Source organism: Nicotiana attenuata, chromosome 1, assembly GCF_001879085.1.
Source record: "Nicotiana attenuata strain UT chromosome 1, NIATTr2, whole genome shotgun sequence".
In the NCBI taxonomy this organism is placed as follows: Eukaryota; Viridiplantae; Streptophyta; class Magnoliopsida; order Solanales; family Solanaceae; genus Nicotiana; species Nicotiana attenuata.
Genome location: NC_031989.1, coordinates 33,896,680 through 33,916,029, shown reverse-complemented (window position 1 = coordinate 33,916,029; position 19,350 = coordinate 33,896,680). Strand labels below are relative to the sequence as shown.

The window sequence follows — 19,350 nt, the reverse complement described above, 5'->3', positions numbered from 1 at the left end:
AGGAATTTTGAATGTTTTCACGCGAGTGCGCCAAAAAAAAAAAAAAAAAGATGGAGTGCACTTGTGCGTCATGTTGGGTGCAAATACGGACGCTTGAAGCGTAAGCCAACGCCTACAGCACGAGGCCAAGCACCCCCTAATGTCTCCAGACATTTTGAGTGCCTTGCCTCACGGGCAAACTCCGGACGAGTTCCAATTTTGCCTTCTAAAACATTATATCTAACATAAACCTTTGGCACCTAACATAGATTCAATCGGCAAAAGCATTTACTATGGCCTGTGTACGAAAGAGAGAAATGAACTAGTGAAAAGCATCTGTATACCAGCTTTAAGAAAATGGATCACACAGACAGTACTAATCCTTATTACGAGAAGCAAAACTTGCCTGCATCATTAGTACAAAGGATCAAAATAAGCACAACTGTTTAGATATAAAATGAAGACGACTCTTCTTAGTTCAGGAATTCTCATCATGCAACCCTAATGGTGATGATCTTGAACAAAGCGCAAACCACAGTATTTGCATACAGCTGGTTCGTCCAGATCAAGGCATATATACTCAATTGGATGTCCAAGAGCAGGATCAGTGTCTGTTTCAGAAGATAAAAAAAGAGCACTTCAAGGCAGATTCTTTTGTAATGGAAGCAGTATTTCTTAAGCAACTCACGAACACTTCCCGGTAAAAAAAGGGAACATGGTGGTAGTATTAACATTACCTCCTTCACAGGCGGCAATCCTGCCCTCAACCTTGATTGGCGGAACTTCATTGATCAATTCCATGGGAGATTTCTTGCTAATATCCTACCATTTAAGCACCACACAACAATCAGGAAAATAAACAAAGTATTTACCAGGAAGAAAATTCTTAATGTACTTACGGATTAACAGTGGCATCATAGGAACAATAGGAAAAACGAGGATTCGTATCTCGGAACCATCTTAAAACCTTATTGTTTCACTAGCTTTTTCTGATCAAGCTTATTCTTCCACTGGTTTGATACAGATCAATAGGGAGAAAATCCTTGACGCAATTTTGAAATAAAAAAGGCTTGACAGAAACTAAAGCAAAAACGAGGACTTCATATCTTGGAACCATCTTACTCATCCAAAAAAAAAAAAAAAAAAAAAAAAAAAAAAAAAAAAACCTTGGAACCATCTTGAACCTTATTGTTCCACTATTTTTTTTTTTAAAAAAAATCAAGCTTCAAACAACAACAACAATATACCCAGTGTGATCCCACAGGTAGGGGTCTGGGGAGGGTATAGTGTACGCAGACCTTACCCCTACCTTGTATAAGGTAGAAAGGTTGTTTCCGATAGACCCTCGGCTCAAAACAAGCTTATTGGACTTAACATTATTTCTATAAAATGGTCACCTTTGTATATTATTCTGACAAGCTTATAAAAGTGCCTGCATTAAATAATTCGTGTCCAAAAATTGACTACACAACGCATTTTCTACCACACAAATGGTCATAGGACTGTAAGGTGCAGCCTGTGGCAAGGCAATTATAGAAGAATCCTTTGGAAAAGAGAAATAAAACTTTGGATTGCAGATGAGGGGAAAGAAAATTGATTACTACTCGGGCTGCAGGCATGCCAGGCCAGCTCACAAGCTACTCAAGCAAATCAGAATTGCTTAATTTGACTAGCATTCTGTTAATCTCAGTACGATAGAAGCTTGTCTCCATGCTCCTGAGTCCCTTTAAATTCTTCACTGAGATAATTGTAGCTTAAACACATTTTGTCCAAATCAAAACACCATTAAATATCTTCCTAATACTATCAGCCTTCAGATATATATGATAAACACATAAATACAACAACTTTTCAGTTAAGACACAGGTTTTACTTCTTCCTAGATCTCCTCTCTTCTCCTGTCACTCCCATCTCCGACCAGTCACTTCTTGCCATCTACAATACTGTGTTCATATCTTTACTCTCCCGTCCCCAATCTTTCTTCTTTTGTCCCTCTCCCACTCTATCTCCTATTCCAATCTCATCTTTCCTTTTCCGTGATTTCAACATTGACTGCTATTTCAGCTGCCTTCTCTGACATGCAACACAAAATTGAGGTTTCACACTCATTGGATATCGCAAATTTGATCTCCAATCAAACTGTTCAATCCGAAGCCTCCCAGTTTCTAGATTGTGTCAAGGTCAAGATCTTAGGCTAGCCTACTCAAGCCTGAACCTGTCAAAGTCAAGCTTGCCTCAGATTTGGCTTGGCAAAACAAGATCTTCCGCTAGTCCTAACTTGTCCAACATTTGAGGACAGAAAATCATGGTAGCTTTTAACAACTAATTGGGATTAAGAACTGACCTGAAACTTACCCAGAAAAGTGTGATGATAATTATGCACTAAAATCTGATTTTTTTTTCCTTTTCAGATTAGTATTGCTCAAAGTCCATGTAAGAAGAAATTATAAGCACGATATCCTACCTTGAGCTCTTCTAAAGCATGATTTTGGTTGCAGTTTCTCCATGCAATATGCACATCGCAAACTTAAAGACTAATATCCAATACTCAACATTCGATTCCCTTTCACAAGATAAAATATCACCCTAAAAGGTCAGAAATTTCTAATCCCTCACTTTAGAAATCAATTCTCACCTTCACATATATTTATTCAAGCTTCACATTAAGAAATAACAGCTCCGATTATCAGATTTTTCTGCAGTTAGATTTCCTAGGGTATCAAACTAGACAACAACAACAACAACAACAACTACCCAGTAAAATCCCACAAAGTGGGGTCTGGGAAGGGTAATGTGTACGCAGACCTTACCCCTGCCCGGATAGGGCACAGAGGCTGTTTCCGATAGACCCCCGGCTCAGAAAGACGGAAATAAAACAAAGAAAAGACAATTCAAACTAGACAAGTTTCGAAAAGATTTCAGTTCTTTTCCCCTTTTGTCTCTAATTTCAGAAATTCATTTTCACACATGCCACTGTGAAAAAGGACATCTCTTAAGGAAGACTTAGACTAGCCGAAAATTCCATCATAAAACCTCTGTATCCATAAGCTAGGGCATCATAAATTCCGTTCAGCAAAAAAATTTGATAAATCTGATAGAAAGATGAAGATAAGAGAAAGGAGAAAACAACTTATACCTGCATCCATTTGTCTGTGTGGGAGGTTACGACCTCAGTGCTACCAACACCGCTAAAACTTCTGGCGTTGGATCTGAAATTGGAAGATCTTCCGGTTAGGGTTTTCAGGAGATTGCTGGCCAAAGCCACGCCCTGTTTCCTTCCAAATGATGCCATTGTTTTTTCGCCCCAACGCTGAAATTCCCACTGCTATTCAACAAATGAGATTTAGCCTACCGGGAAGCATCATACCAGATGACATATATTGCTTCTTCCTCTCTTTTTTTTTCTATTTCTTTTTTCTCTTTTTTTTTTTTCCTTTTCATTTTTTCCCTTTTCTTTTGAAATTGCAATAAAAATAAGAATAAAATTAACGGAAAAGGGCCAAACTGCCCCCACACTATTCGATTTGGTACAAATATGCCCTCTGCCACCTATTGAGCCAAAAATGCCCCAACCATTATCTTTCTGGCTCACTTATGCCCCTACGACTAATGGTTAATGCCAAATAAAAAAAAGGTCTACTTAAATTACACATGACAACTTTTTATTGGTACAATTTTAAACCATGACCTCAATTAAATAAACTCACCCTTAACCCAATTTTTTACACAACCCAAAAATCCGACCCGCCTTAAAAAATGGCCAAATCTTGATTGTCAACAAAATAAACTTCTCCATCTTTCCAATTCTACCACCATTATAGCTGCCACAATCCCCTTTCCTCCATAGCAACCATGTGCCACCACATTTTTAGTCTAGGGGCAGCTTCGATCATTTTTCATATTTTTATCATCTTCTTCATTTTACATTTACCATTGGAGCTGTCATTTTTCGAAAATGATCGTACCTTAATTTTCACATTCAAGTGTCACTTACAATGGTTAATCTTTTTTTCTTTCTCAACACATAAGTCATCAAGAATCCATTATGAATTCTCGGGCTTAGAATTTCGGAATAGTCAAGTTTTTTTTTCACAATTTTGTAAATTTTGCAAACTCTTAATAAGTTGTTAGACCCAAATGATACTTTATTGTAAAAAATAAAAATTTATAGCCTAGGTACTCCTCCTTGAACAAACTCCTAATTTTACAACAAAAAAGAGATCAAATCGAAAAAAATTAAAGATTTTCCAATCGGACCGTTTCGATTAGTATAATATTCTCACTGTTATTATTCGAAAATGGAGGAATGGAGCAAATATGAGAATCATGATTATGGTAGCAGCGTGGTTGTTATGGAAGAAAGGGGGTGGTGGCAGCTATGGTGATGGTAGATTTGAAAAGATGGAGAAGTTAATTTTCTTAACAATCAAGAGTTTGACCATTTTTCTAGGCGGGTCGAATTTTTGGGGTTGGGTAAAAAAAGATTTATAGATGGGTTTATTTAATTGGGATCATAGTTTAAAATTGGACTAATAAAAAAATTTCATGTTTAATTTAAATATTTTTTTTATTTGGCATTGACGTTAGTCGTAGGGGCATAAGTGAGCCAGAAAGATAACGGTGAGGCCATTTTTGGCTCAATAGGTGGACGGCATATCTGTACCAAATCGAATAGTCTGAATGCAGTTTTGATCCTTTTCCGTCAAAAACCGCCAACCTTTTTTTTTTAAAATGTTTAGGGGGGAGGGGAGGAAGACCTAACATTGAGCAATAGTTTAGAAATTAACAAGAAGTTATTTTATATTAAATAACAAGAAAAATTTACAATAAATTAGTCGAAGTATTATTTTTCATGCATGTTTAGGGAAAGAAAGAAATACAATTATGCAAAGACTCATTCCCTCTGTTTCGAAAAGAATAAAATTATTTTTTAGTCCGTTTTAAATAAAAAAGAATAAACTTTTTTATATTTGAAAATAATGAAACTTTAAATTTCATATTTTTATCAATAATGAGATGGTTTATTATCATACAAATATTTATGACGTCTTCCTTTCAAACTATATGCCCAATCAAATAAGTTCATTAGTTTTTAAAACGGATGGAGTATAAGTTACTGAATTCAAGTCTAAGTCAAGCACTTAACAGTAAATTGAAAGACGGAAGTGGAACTATCTTGACAGCCAAATTGTCCATCCAAATACATCAATTATTGTTGCGTAGCCCTTCATTCCATCATTTGAGTATGAGTTTGATGTCATCTACTAAATTCCACTTCCATTAGATTCATACATGTTACAAAAGGTTTGAGTTGTAAAATTGGTAATTCTGATCACCGAAATGTTCTCAAGTTAGTTAAATTATCGGACGGTTATAGGCCTATTTCTCAATCGCCAGATGGTTGGAATATTCATAATATGGGTTTTGATATTAGATTCAATCATTTGTAATACCTATATTTTCTACTTCATTGCATGGGTTTTGTAGAGGAAATTTGAAAAACATCATACAGAATAAACATAATAATTAATACTTCAATCTATTTAGATAAAACGATTATCAATTAGTGAACATGCATTGAGCGTCTAAGATAAGGTTATGTTGGTTAAAGTAGGGAGTACAGTTGAATTGCAAGAAAAATCTTTGGACTGAGGCATAAATATCTCGCTGTCTAATGAAATTCAAGTACACTCGATCAAATTTCTAACTATTCAAGTAACAATCTTAGTTTGTCCCCTCCAATAAAAATATAAAAGCCAATCAATGCGTGTAATTATGATAAACTAGACTTAATAGTGCGTATTAATATATTGTAAGATAAGATAGGTAGTAGTGAATAATAGGCTCTCTAGCGGGAATAAGTAGACACGTAATGGGGTAAGTAGTCTCAAGATTCACAAAAAGGAGATGTTACAGTAACATCATCATAATAATCTAGCAATAACATGAAAATATCATGCAATTTTAATATTAGAACTCTTCAAGACTTGTAATAGAAACTAAATGTACAAATATTACTAACATCTAGTATCTCTGTATATAATGCTTAATCATTTAGGGTATAAGCAGTAAAAGAGACAAACTACAGAAACAAATGCTATTTACACTTGCTCATACTTCTCAGCCCTTCATCATTGGTTTAACAGAATCATATTCCGACCTGGGATGTACCACACGCAGTAAGAAGATCATCAGCACGTCGGTACGCAGATAATGCTCTGTACTGTGGCAGACATTGCCAAACTCAAAGGTTGCACGTTATTTCAACTTCCTTCACAAAATACTAGCTTAGCTCCATTCCTGCCCGGTATATCCTCGGCTATTGTATTCACGCTAGTCTACACACAGTTGCCTACTTGATACGATATAATTGTCATTTGGCATTTCGTCTCATCAAGAAATCTATTAAAAGGTCCCAACTCCAGAGTCTATGCTGATGAATCAGGCAGCTTTCGACCTTGATCCAACTTCAAGATTTTCCAAGAAGGGAATCCCGAGACTGTTCAAAGACCTCAACACCCCTTCTGCTTTGATTTCTAAGCCCGCTGACCTGTACAAATGCACAGCTGCACTCATTATAAACCGGTCAGGTTTTATGGACTTGGAAATTCGTTCAAAGAAGGAGATGCCTTCCTCCACATGACCATAGTCCGTGTAACCTCTAAGCATAATACGATTAGACTCTAGGTCAGGTTGTAGTCCAGCGCTCATGAAACTTTTATAGATCCTTTCTACTTCTCCAATTAATCCTCCCTTTGCAAAACCTGATAGCAACACGTTATAATGTGCACAAGAAGGGGGGATTCCTTCTTTCTGCATAGAATCAATGGCAAGCTCAGCTTCTGAGTACTCTGCTCCCCTTGTATATGCTCTAATAAGTGCGAGATATGTTAAGGAGTCGGGTGAACAATCACTGCTCCGCATGCTATGCATGAGTCTTTCAGCTTCTCGATAAAGTCCAGCAGCAGCATATATATTCATCATAATATTGTAGCTCACCTGCAATGTGCTGCAAATTCTTAGTACTTTAATCTAGTGTTCTCCCATACAATATGAGTATGTCATTTAACATTAAAAGTGCATTATTGACAACCACGACATATAAGTTTGTACTAAAAGCACATGGCAATATTTCAGCAGCCAGGATGTGGCCATACTGTAGCTGACATATTTACTGCCACAAAATAAAAAGAAAAATGACTTTTCTACTGGATCTGGCTATGATTATGTGTAAATTACCTGCCCAGGTTTTATTCCTGCTTCCTGCATTTTGGCGAATAATTGAGATGCTTCATCATATTTCCCTGCATTTATTGAAGATAAGAATTTGGAAAATTGCTACAACTAAAACATTGTCACGATGTCGAGGGAATTCAAGTACAGCACCCATTTCCCCCTCCACCCCCACCGACCAAAAACAATTGGAAACAGTACAATCATTATGATAGGTGTAAGGTGTTTGAACAGAGGCAGAAAATGACCTTCTTGAAATTAAAAAATTCAGAAAAAAAGGATACATATAGAAAGCATTGCCATTCACATTAGCAATTTCTTGTTAGGGAATTAGAAACATACATAAGATAAAGGGAAACCCCCAAGAAGCCTAACTGAGCCACAAAGATAAAAATGACAAATTTTCAATACTATCTATGTTTACGGGAAATTGTGAGATGAATAAGAGATTAGGAGAATCTGCATTAGAATGATCTTCACTAAAAGAGCCCAGGGTTTCTTAACAAACACCTGACGTGAAATTTAGACAGCAAATAATTACCAGCCTTTCCGTAATAACATATCAAGTTGGTATAAGCCTTTTCATCCAGAGAAATGCCCATCTTCTGAGCCATATCAAAAGCTTTCACAGCTTTATCCAGGTTTCTTCCTCTTCCATATACACTGCACCAATAACAAATTATGACACTGAGAGAAATGCAAAATATAGTATCTTTCCCTCACTTAGTTCGAAAAACGTCATGCTCTGACCTAATCATGGTATTGTATGTTTGAATTGATGGAGCAACACCCGAGGAGAGCATGTGCTCATAAACTCTGGTAGCAAAGCGCAATTTACCTGCAATCCAGTAAAATGACTTCAGGTCTCGAAAATTTTAATTTATGGTCAAGATTGATCTTCAATATGCTCCAAATGAAAAAATGAAAAAGACAAATGTTTCAGATGCTTTTACGCAATCATTTTTTTTAATGAAAGCAAACCTGCTTCCAGCACTGCCTTGATAAATGTATTATAAGCCACAGTATCAAGCTCCACATCAGCACGCAAAGAATTGTGAATGATGTCCTCTGCTTCAGTATATCTCCCTGCACATTGTATTCCAACAACATCAAGCAACAAAATCAGATAATACAAGCAAATAAGATAACTAACTATTTCTTTTTTCCAGTTTCAAGATTCTTCTTCAGCAGCTGTTATAAATGTGAATATCAAAATTTATAAGACAATGGAACTCTATATGCATTCACTTCTTGTAATCCTAACACAATCCACAAGTTACTCCAGGGGAAAAAGTTACAGTTCCTCAACAACAAATAGAGAAATAAATTCAGCATGGTGTTCCATCTACATTTTAAAGTTTAAGAGGAACAAAAGCCAGGAAACAGATCAATTGCATCAACAGAAGGCATTGAAGACATCAATTGAAAAATTGTGGGACGTAAACACCAAGTATCTATTTAACTTACTTAACTGGCACAAAGCTAAACCAGCTTGAAGTACCAGGAGACGATAGTGGTAGATTTGAGGTAAATGAGGGGCATGCATGTTCACAGTTCATATATGCTCTTTGGAAAAGGGCCTGATCATAAAAATTTCCAGAACTCCTTAAGAAAATGGAGAGGAAAGGAGTCATTCTGATCCCTCACGACCCTTTACCCACACTAACCTTAAGAGATTGTACTAGAGTGTTTAATAGTTTAGGATTATGCCAAAATGGATGATTGTATAGATAAAGTAGTTTAAACACAGCTCCTACAGTGTAAACACAGACTCTTAAAATTGAGCAGGAAACATTCAAGTCAATGATTCCATACTCTTACCGCAATTACTTAAACCATTCACTAGCATGCTAATAGCAACTGGACCTAAAACATGCCCTTTCTCCATCTCTTCCTTGTAAAACATGTAAGCTTCCTCTTGTTTGTCACATCTATTATATGCATCAACTATAGAATTGTATAGAAGACTTCCAGTCCTCGAGGAGTCTGCAACAGATTCAAAGACATTTAGAGCTTCCTTCAGTTTCTTCTGCCTCCCATAAAAATTTATCAAGGATGCACTTGCAGCATCCTCTGGTTTTCTGCCCAGCTTCATTAACAGCTTATAAAGGTTTTCCGCCTTTGAAATGTCACCTACAGGAGAATTGACACAAATTACCAAAAAGATCAGGCATCTTAATGTTTCTGCTTAAAGGATGAACTATATCAGAAAGTATTATTTGGATGCATCGCTCCTAGAACGCCAACATGCCACTTTAGCAACCATATTATACCACCATAGAGTGATGAAGCCTAAAGAATATGACATCCTAGGTTCAGAGCTGTTTAATTAAGACACTTCACAGGGAACAGGAAATCAGGCAAGCTCAATCTTTTGCCCTAAGCCGAAATATTACACTTATCAAGAATATTAAAGAGCAGAAATAGTCGGTGTTGCTTAGCTCTAACTTACTAAATCAAAGAGCAAGTTTATTACCTTCTTTGGTGAATTTTCTGATAAGCTGACTAGCAACAGACAGGCCATTTGTAGTCTTGAGCAACAATTTTAGTGTTTCTTCTGCCTTCGTTTTACTTCCATCTGCTATAAAGAGGATAAGGGCCAGCTCAAAAGCCACGGCACCTGGTTGGTCCAAGGGCTTAGAAGCAATTTCAGCTGCGGTAAATCTATCATTTCCATGAATGGCCACAGAAAAAGTCTGTGTAAATACAGAATCTTCAAATACCTTGCTTGCACTGAACTCTCCTATCAACTGCACTGCATCTCTGACCATTCCTTCAACGCAATAAACTTTCATGACTGACTTGAGAAGCTCCTCATCAAATTCCACTTGAACTTTCCTTATCTGGAAAATAAAATCTTTTGCTTTCTCAGTTAAACCGAGTCTCATGTAAATATTGAGCATGTCTTTGCAAAAACCACACTCAGGACCTTGCGCCTTAGAGAGAGCCTGAAACACAGCTTCGGCAGATGCCAAGTCTTCCTTTGCAATATGGCACCTCAACAAGATACCATAACAGAATTTTGAAAATAATATGTTCTTTGATTTCATTTCGTCCATTACATTCAGTGCTTCCTCAAAATTTCCAGCATTTAAATGGACTTGAGCCATTGTTGTATAGGTCTTCTCATTACTAACCGCACCCAACTTCTTAACTTCTTCAAAAGTCTTTTGAGCATCTACGTAGAGACCAAGCTTGCCATATATTCTGATAAGCAAGCCATATATGACTTCATCCGTTTTGATGCCATACCTTTCCATCTCCTCAAACAGCGCAAGGGCTTTGGGATAATCCTCCTTTCTGTAATACATAGTCAAAAGTGAAGCACATGTAAAGTTGCTCGGGATTATCCCTTGAGATCTCATATCTTCATACAGCCGGAAAGCGTCATCATAATTACCACTCTTTGAAACCAGGCTGATGAGAAGGCTATAAGTTGCCTCCTCTGGAATGAACCCCAAACTCTTCATCTGATTAAAAGTCTTAAAAGCTACTTCAGCATGACCTTGTTTGACAAGTGAGCAGATAACAACTGTAAAAGTAAAATGATTGGGCTCAACCCCTTTTTCAGCCATCTGTTTCCATATAGTAATAACATTTTCATGAAGTGATCCTTTTTGTAAAGATGAAAGCATGAAATTATAGACTGCAGTTGAAGGTGTAATTCCCCTTTGCTGAACAGCAGAAAAGAAGGACATCATCTCTTTGTGACGTCCCCATCGAGCATAAGCACACAACATGGTACCGCAAGCAACTTCATCAGGTTCACACCTCGCTTCAAGCATTTCCAAAAAGGTCTGCTCAGCTAGCTTGATTTTCCCAACTTGCCCATATGCACGGAGGACAATCGTATAGACAATGACACTTGGCCGGTAGCTTAACTGTTCCAAGCATAAATCTAAATTACACCAAATTAATATTTCAGATTCTCCAAAGAAAGTAGTATTAGAAAGAAAAACTTGTCATTGCAGATGCTAGATTCACAAAGTCTAAGTGACAGATTCATAGCCAATGTTAATATAGATTTTAAGAACAATTTAACAAAAGGTATATTGAAAGACTTCTATGAAACTTTGCAAAAAACATTCTGTATAAACCATAATGGGTGAAAATATTCCCTCCGTCCAAATCTATATGACCTCTTTCCAATTCTATACAACTCGCTGCTTTCAAAATGTGATCATTCAAATTTTAAAAACATGATGTGATATTTTTCTCCATCAAAGTAACTTCTAATTATTACTTTAATATTTTTCTCCACTATCAATGATGGAATAATGTGGTCAGTGAGGATTCATATAACGGACCCCAATTTGTTTGAGACTGAGATGTCGTTGTTGTTTCTCCGCTATCAGTAATGGTATAGAAGTCAGTTTAACACCTTAAATATTACATTATGTCATATAATAAGGACCAGCGGAGTATAGACTCATCCATCTCAAATATTTAACTTGTCATTTTAAAAAATTCAATCTTGTAAAAGGAGCACAAAAAACAAGGGAACTGGCACATGAAAGCTGCAGAAGCCTCTCAAAAATCAAAATTAACATCAGATATAAAGAAAAGTTTCACACTGATATCCAATCCAATTTCCAAATACTGTTTTTAAGCAGGATATAACTGGGTTCATCTAACTTAATGTAAAAGTTGAAGCACCAATAACAAACTCGCTCACCTGTAATTTCATCCAATCAAAAAAGTCTCTAACTTGTCGCCAACCCTTCTGTTCTTTGAGCACAACGCACATCTCTCTAAAAGTAAGCTTAGTAACAAAAGAACTCATCACTTCTCTCATATCATATGACCCTTCAGCTTTGCCCGAAAGACTCCTTACTCTCTTAATAGCCGCAATCACATGCTTACCGTACAAATGCCCATTTCTATCGTCTTCCAAATACTGCAACATCTGTTCAGGGGTCCGTTTAATCCATTTAGGAGTCATAGCTTGTGAGCCTTGGTTTCGTCTCAACGCGCTTAAATAAAGGGCTTTAGCTTTGATAATGCGACGAGCGTTGTCGTCGGAGAGTGGGTTTTTGGCGTGTTTTGATTTGGGTTTTGGTTTGTTTAGGTTTTTGTTGTTGCCGTCGCTGAGTGTCCATGGGTCTGGTGTGACGGAGCAGGAGAGTATGGTGGGTTTTGGTTTGAATTTTTTGGTGGGTTTGTGAGATGGGGTTTTCAGTGGAGTTGAGCAGAGAAATGAAGATTGCAGAGCTTCCATTAATTGATTTGGAAGGTTGAGAGGGTTGGAGAAGTAGGGGATAGAGCAGGCTGTTCAGTGGAAAGAAGATAGGAATGGATAATGGCGGCTCAAATTAATTTCAAGAATTGGGCAGTTTAAAATATCGCAGCTCTCAGTTAGCAATTGTATCCTACATTTCTTTCCTCTTCAGTTTATATCGGTTTTTACTCTTAAAGACCAGACTACTTAAATTTACCTTATTGTGTAAAGTGTTTTTGTCAAAATATATTTCTTAAAATGTACAATTGGGGAAACTGCTTATTGTGTGCTTGATAATCTTTCCTAAAGGAGTTTTTATGTGTCAAATTACTAAGGACCTGTTTTGCATAGATTTTGCCAAAATAAATTTGGGTTTTATTTGGCAAACACATATTTGGCCATAGATTTTGGCTATATTTTGGCAAAATCCCAAAACCAGCTCGCTAAAATATTACTATTACATTTTGTAAAAGTTGCCCCAAACTTTTGTATTTTATAAAAGAGCCCACCATTTATTATTTTATAACAATGTTGCTTCGTCTTCTCGGTTATTTGATAGTGTATTATGTAGTTCATTATAAAAACGATAATTTTGTACCAAATTTATTTATGTTCAAGACTATTGTTTGCGATAATATAATGAATGTTATTGATAGTGGTACCGTTGGGACTTGTGATAGTTTTTAGAACTTGTGGGTATAAGTCATGTTTCATGTTTTTCCAAAATAAGTTTGGGAAATATGTTCTGAAAACTGATGTCCTAACACATTTTTATCTTCAAAACAAACTTCACCCAAATTAGATTTTTCAAAACAAATTTGGAAATCTATAGCCAAACGCTAGCTAAAATTGACCACTAAGCTACACCCATTAGATGCTTCAAAAGTTACAATATCACCAATGTAAAAGACCTTGTTTAGAACTCTTTTGTTCCTTCTGGAGAAGCTAGCATTCTGTTCTATCTGTAGGTTAATCGACATGATTCCGGGCCTTATTTTAAGGTCATTTTCTCCCTTCTTTTTTTGGGGGAGCTTTAGCATACTCAGTTGCCTACATAACATTCCTTGTTTGCTCCATCATATGGTGTAACCTTGTGGTTGAAGCGTTCAATGATTTTAACTGAAATTTTTGCAACCTGAAGCTCAATGAACAACGTCGGGCGTCATGTATTCTGCTGTTGGAAAATTATAATTTTCATCTTCTTTTGGAGTTTCAAAGATGTTTGAAGTGTCCGACTGGTGTGCTGATCGAAAATGAAAATCTTCTTTGGACAAGATTGTATTGCCTCGGAAGTTACCATTCAATAAGAAACAGGAGAATATATTGACTAGCCTTCTGACAAAACTCATTTCCTCCTGGCTGAGCTCTGTTTAAGAACATCTTTAATACCAAAAGATCCATAGTATCCACAAAATTGCATGATACAAACATATAACCACCAACAGGAAGAACTATAAGAACCCCCCAACCTCCTTTTTTCCCAGTAGCAGATACTAATACAAACGTAGATTACAAGCCATTGTTAACTTCCAGGAAAGTAGGGGCAGAGCAAGAAAAAAAGCAAAAAGACATATCGCCCATCAAGCAGTCAGCTATATGATTCTGATATCCCTCGCTTACTCCACCATTACATCCGCGGAAGCTTCTGTAGCTTGTTTATTAGAATTCCTTTTTCCCTTTCCTGTAACACATGGATTTGTAGTCAATAAGCGAAATGAAAGACGAGTCCCTAGTCCAATAGTCCATCCAGAATTAGAATGTAAAATAGCAACTCTATAGGAACTTGCCTTTCTTCTTCAAATGCTTCAGTTTAAATTTTGAGCTCTTCATGGGAAATTTAACAGGTGTTCTATTGGCATCTTGAGTTTTCCCTGAATTCATTAGGAAAATCCGAAAATGTCTATCAGTTACATGGATCAGCCCCTTTCAAGGAGAGGACAGAACAGAAAATAAAGCAGATACAACAACCAAACACATCATTGAACTTTTAACATTTTCACATGAAGCATTAACTCTATATTTGTAAACACAAAGAGTAAAGCAACAAAAAGATAACTCTTTCCTACTGAACTAGCAACCTCAGCTCAATATAAGAAATTGATTAGCATCAACATTGTAGCTCTCTAGCCTAGAATAGGTCCAAAGTCACTACGTTCTGAGTTCTAACTATTGAATCCCCTTCGTCAAAAAATTATACTGTGCAAACAGGTAAAAATACTATCTTTTTGGTTATATATAAACTTTTGAATCCTGTTACCACAAGCAAAGTTCTAGAGTAGTGATAAAGCGAGTTCAAAAGTAGCTTTAGGTCAATTTAAATCCCAAATTTGAATCCCCTTATATAAATTCCTGGTTCTGCCACTGGCTCGAATAGCAAATGCAATTGCACCCGCTGCTCTGTTGAAGCAGCGGCCTCGAACACACAACACACAACACACAACAAACAAGCTCATAAGCAAAATGCTGCGGGTTCGAACACCCTGCTTAAACACTAGGTCCGGAGAATCAGCTACAGCAGTAAATAACTTACCATCAGCAGCATCAGTTACTGCCATCTCCACATCCTGCATCGTAATCACCCCTTTTTCTATAGCCTCCTTTTGCTCCTGTTTCACATCATTCAAAAGCGTCAAATCACAAATTTTCATCTTTATATACATATAGAAATTAAAAATAAGAGAAGGAACAAATATTTATTAGAGATTACAGACCCTGCGCCATTTCTTGAACAGCTTGCGTTTTCGCTTGCCGGAGATTGAAAGAGGTTGGGCCTTCTGCTTAAGCTTACGGGTATTTGGGTCCCCATGTTTTGCTCTCTTACTCTCTGCGATTACTGCTCTCCTCTTTTTCTGCACCTCGTTAAATTTCGCCATTACGTTATCTCGCCTTCACCTTCAATACTCGTCTTAAACCCTAGTTATTTTCCCCTGCCACTTTATACGTGTACGCCGCCGCTTTACGTTGACCCGGTTTATGTATCGACCCGGTTCACACGCCTGTTCTATTTTTTGGTTTTGTGTAAATAGGTATGTACTTAATAGTAGGGGTGTACAAATGAAACCGACAAATTGCACCAATTCGATAATCCGAGTCAAATCGAGAAAAAAAAACCGACTATGGTTTGGTTTGGTGTTGGAAATAAAACCCAACCATATTTGGTTTGGTTTGGTTTTAACTAAAAAAAGTCAAACCGAAACCAAACCAACCCGACTTACTTGTATAGAAGTTTTGAATATATTTAATACATAAAAATATTTATTATAGTGTAGTTTATAAATATTTCTTAAGCTTTTTCATAGTTTTATCTTTTAACGTATTATTTCAAGCTTGGGCTTATAATTTTTGGATGCTCCAGTAAGTTTTATAGTCCATAAATGTTAGTAACTCAAATAAATCCTAAACCAGAATCAAATCAATGCTAATGCTAATAAAAGACACTCAATTCAATTGTACTATGAATGAAAATAGTGTTGGATATCTATTTTTTAGTTTTTACATGGTTTAGATAACATGTACTATAACTTATTTTTCTTTTAGTGGTTAGTCATGTAAATAATAGTACTTATTAGTAGTAATTTTAAATTATGTTTGTTTTCATTATGGCTTATTAATAATATTTATTTTATGCGATTTTATTATCTTTATTGTTGAATATTTTAGTACAATGCCATGACTCATCTCATATTTATGTTATTTTATTGAAAAACACCTTATATAATTCTGTCTTGCTAGGATTAAAGAAATATTTGGAGCACAAATTTTACGTTTTGTGCTATGAAGACTTTATGGAAAAAAAAAACCGAAAACCCGAAAAACGAGATTAAAAAACCCGACTTTTATTGGTTTAGTTTGGTATTTAGATTTAATAACCCGATACAATTGATTTGGTTTGGTAATTAGAAAATCCGAACCAACCCGACCTATGTACACCCCTACTTAATAGTGATATTTTCGATTGGTGACTTTCGATTATACACTCAAAAATATAGTATTTGTTTAATTTCTTCTTTGGTCCCGCTTCATAAAATGTACGGAAAAGGGTTAGAAATGCCCCTGAACTATTGGAAAAGGTTAAAAATAACCTTCATTCACCTATTGGGCTAAAAATACCCCTCTATCCACCTTTTGGTTTACTTATACCCTTTGACCGTTAGATCAATATTGAATTAAAAATAATAATTATTTAAATTCCACATGGCAACTTCTTATTGGCCGAAATTAAAATATCTAATCCATTAGTAAGACCCACCCACATCTACCAGTTTTTTGTACTAACCCACTTCAAACACTAACCCAACCTGAACAAAAAGTTCGACTAAAAAAAAGAGGCCCCACTTCTATCAAACTCCATGGAACAAAAGCACCATGGAAGTTGCAACGAACATATAGACGCAAATTTACTACGTGATTTTCTTTTTCTTGTTATGGCATCCAGTTCAATTTACATGATAGACATAAATTGCATTATATTCAAGATGAGTTTAATTTAATCATTTTCACATAACGGAACAATCTCAAAGTGATTATTTCACTACTAAAAATTTGGAAAAAACCGACCAAGAAAAATCGACCAACTTTGATCGGTAAAAAAACCGGCCAAGAACCGACCAAAGTTGGTCGATTTTTCAAAATATTTTAATTTTTAATTTTTTTTACGAAACCGACCAACTTTGGTCGGTTTTCTTTGGCGCAAAAATGCTGGAAACTATTTTTGAGTCCCGCGAAATTTATTTCTCAAGAAATCGACCAACTTTGGTCGGTTTTTACAATTAAAATAAATAAAAATTAATATTAAAAAAACCGACCAACTTTGGTCGGTAAATTCGGCCGGTCATCTTAAAAAATCGACCAAATTTTCGTGCGAAAATACAATTAAAGAGTATAAATAAAAAAAAAAGACAATCTTAAAACAAAATGCACCAATGGTCTAGTGGTAGGATAGTATCCTGCCACAGTAGACACCCCGGTTCGATTCCCAGACGGTGAATCTTTTGATTACAAAATTAAAATACCGACCAACTTTGGTCGGAAAAAATCGACCAACTTTGGTCGGTTTTGTTTTGCAATATTTTTTTTTGAATTTAATTTACCGACCAACGTTGGTCGGTAATTTCCGACCAACTTTGGTCGGTATACTAAAGCGACCACCAAAATATCGTCCAAGCGTATTTGGTCGCATTTTGGTCGGTAATTGGCCATAACCGACCAAAGTTGGTCGGTTTTTTTGGTCGCTAATTACCGGATTTCTAGTAGTATTTGGAAGATATCATAAACCGTTGGACTACCCCTAGTTTTACGTCCCACATTATTGTCAAGAAAATTATTGGCTCATTCATGCTAGGCTTTTCTTGTTTGTTTAATTTGTTCATGAACCTTTATTCAATGATAATGCTATACATGAGATTAATCAAGAAAATGAACACATGTAAATCCATAGGTTAGATGGAAGTGGGTTTTTTAACTTTAAACTTTTTATTCGGGTCAGGTTAGTGTTTGGGGCGGGGTAGTATGAAAAACGGGTAGATATGGGTGGGTCTTTCTAATAGGTTAGATGTTTTAATTTTGACCAATAAGAAGTTGCCACGTGTAATTTAATAATTATTTTTTAAATTCAGCGTTGACCTAACGGTCAAATGGCATAAGTGAACCAAAAAGGTGGATGGAGGGGTATTTTCAACCTAATATGTGGATGGAGGGTATTTTTAGACCTTTTTCAATAGTTCAGTGGCATTTTTGATCCTTCTTCGTAAAATGTAAATCACATTTCCCTCAAAAGTTAAACTTGTATATTTTATAGCTTTTGGGTATTAAATTCAGATAAAACTTATATGTAATTGTTAAATTTGTGGAACGAGATCGAAACCAGAAGAGGGAAGCAATCGCAGCTAAGAGCAGAGAAGACAAAAGCAGAGGAAGAAAATGAATCTTCATTTCTGTAACTGACAACTGTACAGTAACGTGTCCATTTTATACAAGTCTAACCACTATAACTAACTATTTACTATGGCTAGTTAACTATAGACTTCTAAACTATGGTTAAGTTTTGTTACACCACTAACAACACTTATACTACTACTACTCTCAACACCTCTCCCCAATCCCCCCCCCCCAAGCTAGAGGAGGTGACGATATTCATCATCCCTAACTTGGATAATAAGTAGCCATGTTGCAGCCTGCCCAAGCCTGTAGTGAGAAGATCATCTTGCGAATCAGCAGTGTTAACATAGACAATATGAATCAACTCCGACTGAATATTTTCACGCACAAAATGGCAGTCGATATCTATGTGTTTGGTCCGTTCGTAAAAGATAGGATTGGCAAAAATCTGAATTGCTGACTTTCTATCACTGTAAATAGGAACTAGAGCTTGTTGATCAACCCCTAACTCTTTAGACAGACCAACGAGCCAAATAATCTCAGCTATAGTCGAGGCCAAAATCCTGTACTTTGCCTCAACAGAACTCCTGGAAACTGTTGATTGTTTCTTGGACTTACATGAAATGAGGGAGTCACCAAACTTCACTAAGTATCTAGTGACAAGTCTTCTGCTGTTGGGACATGCTGCCCAATCAGCATCGCAGAAATATGATAGTGATCCAGAGCATTGAGCCTTCATTAACACCCCTAGACCAGGGAAATGTTTGACATACCTCACAACTCTGAGGGCAGCTACTATGTGAGATGACTTGGGACTGTGCATAAACTGACTTAAGGTTTGAACTGCAAAGGAAATGTCAGGTCTGGTGATTGTCAAGTACATCAATCTACCAAGTAACCTTTGATATGGCCCGGGATCCTCCAGTAGAGTGTCATCGTTGTAGAACCTGTGTGTGTGTGTGTGTGTATGTCAAACTCCAATGTGGTCAACTTGGCATTCAACGCCATGGGTGAAGTAATGGGCTTGCAGCCTGATAATCCCA

General features: G+C 36.4%; 3 protein-coding genes across 3 annotated transcripts; all 3 read right to left on the bottom strand.

The window, feature by feature from the left end:
- LOC109224340 (NADH dehydrogenase [ubiquinone] iron-sulfur protein 6, mitochondrial) lies at positions 285–3,362 on the bottom strand. Its single transcript, XM_019388926.1, has 3 exons — positions 3,116–3,362; positions 717–801; positions 285–590 (listed from the first exon to the last, which is right to left on the bottom strand). The coding sequence occupies exons 1-3, from the start codon at positions 3,269–3,271 to the stop codon at positions 481–483; spliced, it is 351 nt and encodes a 116-aa protein (XP_019244471.1). The 5' UTR covers positions 3,272–3,362; the 3' UTR covers positions 285–480.
- On the bottom strand, positions 5,921–12,593 carry LOC109224333 (pentatricopeptide repeat-containing protein At5g27270). Its single transcript, XM_019388920.1, has 8 exons — positions 11,888–12,593; positions 9,689–11,093; positions 9,034–9,345; positions 8,194–8,298; positions 7,963–8,050; positions 7,754–7,875; positions 7,219–7,283; positions 5,921–6,978 (listed from the first exon to the last, which is right to left on the bottom strand). The coding sequence occupies exons 1-8, from the start codon at positions 12,428–12,430 to the stop codon at positions 6,421–6,423; spliced, it is 3,198 nt and encodes a 1,065-aa protein (XP_019244465.1). The 5' UTR covers positions 12,431–12,593; the 3' UTR covers positions 5,921–6,420.
- LOC109224326 lies at positions 13,724–15,370 on the bottom strand. The gene is made up of 4 exons (XM_019388916.1): positions 15,142–15,370; positions 14,961–15,036; positions 14,218–14,301; positions 13,724–14,111 (listed from the first exon to the last, which is right to left on the bottom strand). The coding sequence occupies exons 1-4, from the start codon at positions 15,301–15,303 to the stop codon at positions 14,047–14,049; spliced, it is 387 nt and encodes a 128-aa protein (XP_019244461.1). The 5' UTR covers positions 15,304–15,370; the 3' UTR covers positions 13,724–14,046.

What these genes read in the sequence shown, in the direction of transcription:
- LOC109224340 (XM_019388926.1), bottom strand. Translation starts at nt 3,271, where the DNA reads ATGGCATCATTTGGAAGGAAACAGGGCGTGGCTTTGGCCAGCAATCTC. An exon ending in ACACAGACAAATGGATGCAG is followed by an intron (nt 802 to 3,115) that starts GTATAAGTTGTT and finishes CTTAAATGGTAG; the next exon opens with GATATTAGCAAGAAATCTCC. An exon ending in GATTGCCGCCTGTGAAGGAG is followed by an intron (nt 591 to 716) that starts GTAATGTTAATA and finishes CTTCTGAAACAG; the next exon opens with ACACTGATCCTGCTCTTGGA.
- LOC109224333 (XM_019388920.1), bottom strand. Translation starts at nt 12,430, where the DNA reads ATGGAAGCTCTGCAATCTTCATTTCTCTGCTCAACTCCACTGAAAACC. An exon ending in GAATGGTTTAAGTAATTGCG is followed by an intron (nt 8,299 to 9,033) that starts GTAAGAGTATGG and finishes TACAATGTGCAG; the next exon opens with GGAGATATACTGAAGCAGAG. An exon ending in CAGGAATAAAACCTGGGCAG is followed by an intron (nt 6,979 to 7,218) that starts GTAATTTACACA and finishes AGCACATTGCAG; the next exon opens with GTGAGCTACAATATTATGAT.
- LOC109224326 (XM_019388916.1), bottom strand. Translation starts at nt 15,303, where the DNA reads ATGGCGAAATTTAACGAGGTGCAGAAAAAGAGGAGAGCAGTAATCGCA. An exon ending in TGTTCAAGAAATGGCGCAGG is followed by an intron (nt 15,037 to 15,141) that starts GTCTGTAATCTC and finishes GATGTGAAACAG; the next exon opens with GAGCAAAAGGAGGCTATAGA. An exon ending in AGTAACTGATGCTGCTGATG is followed by an intron (nt 14,302 to 14,960) that starts GTAAGTTATTTA and finishes TAATGAATTCAG; the next exon opens with GGAAAACTCAAGATGCCAAT.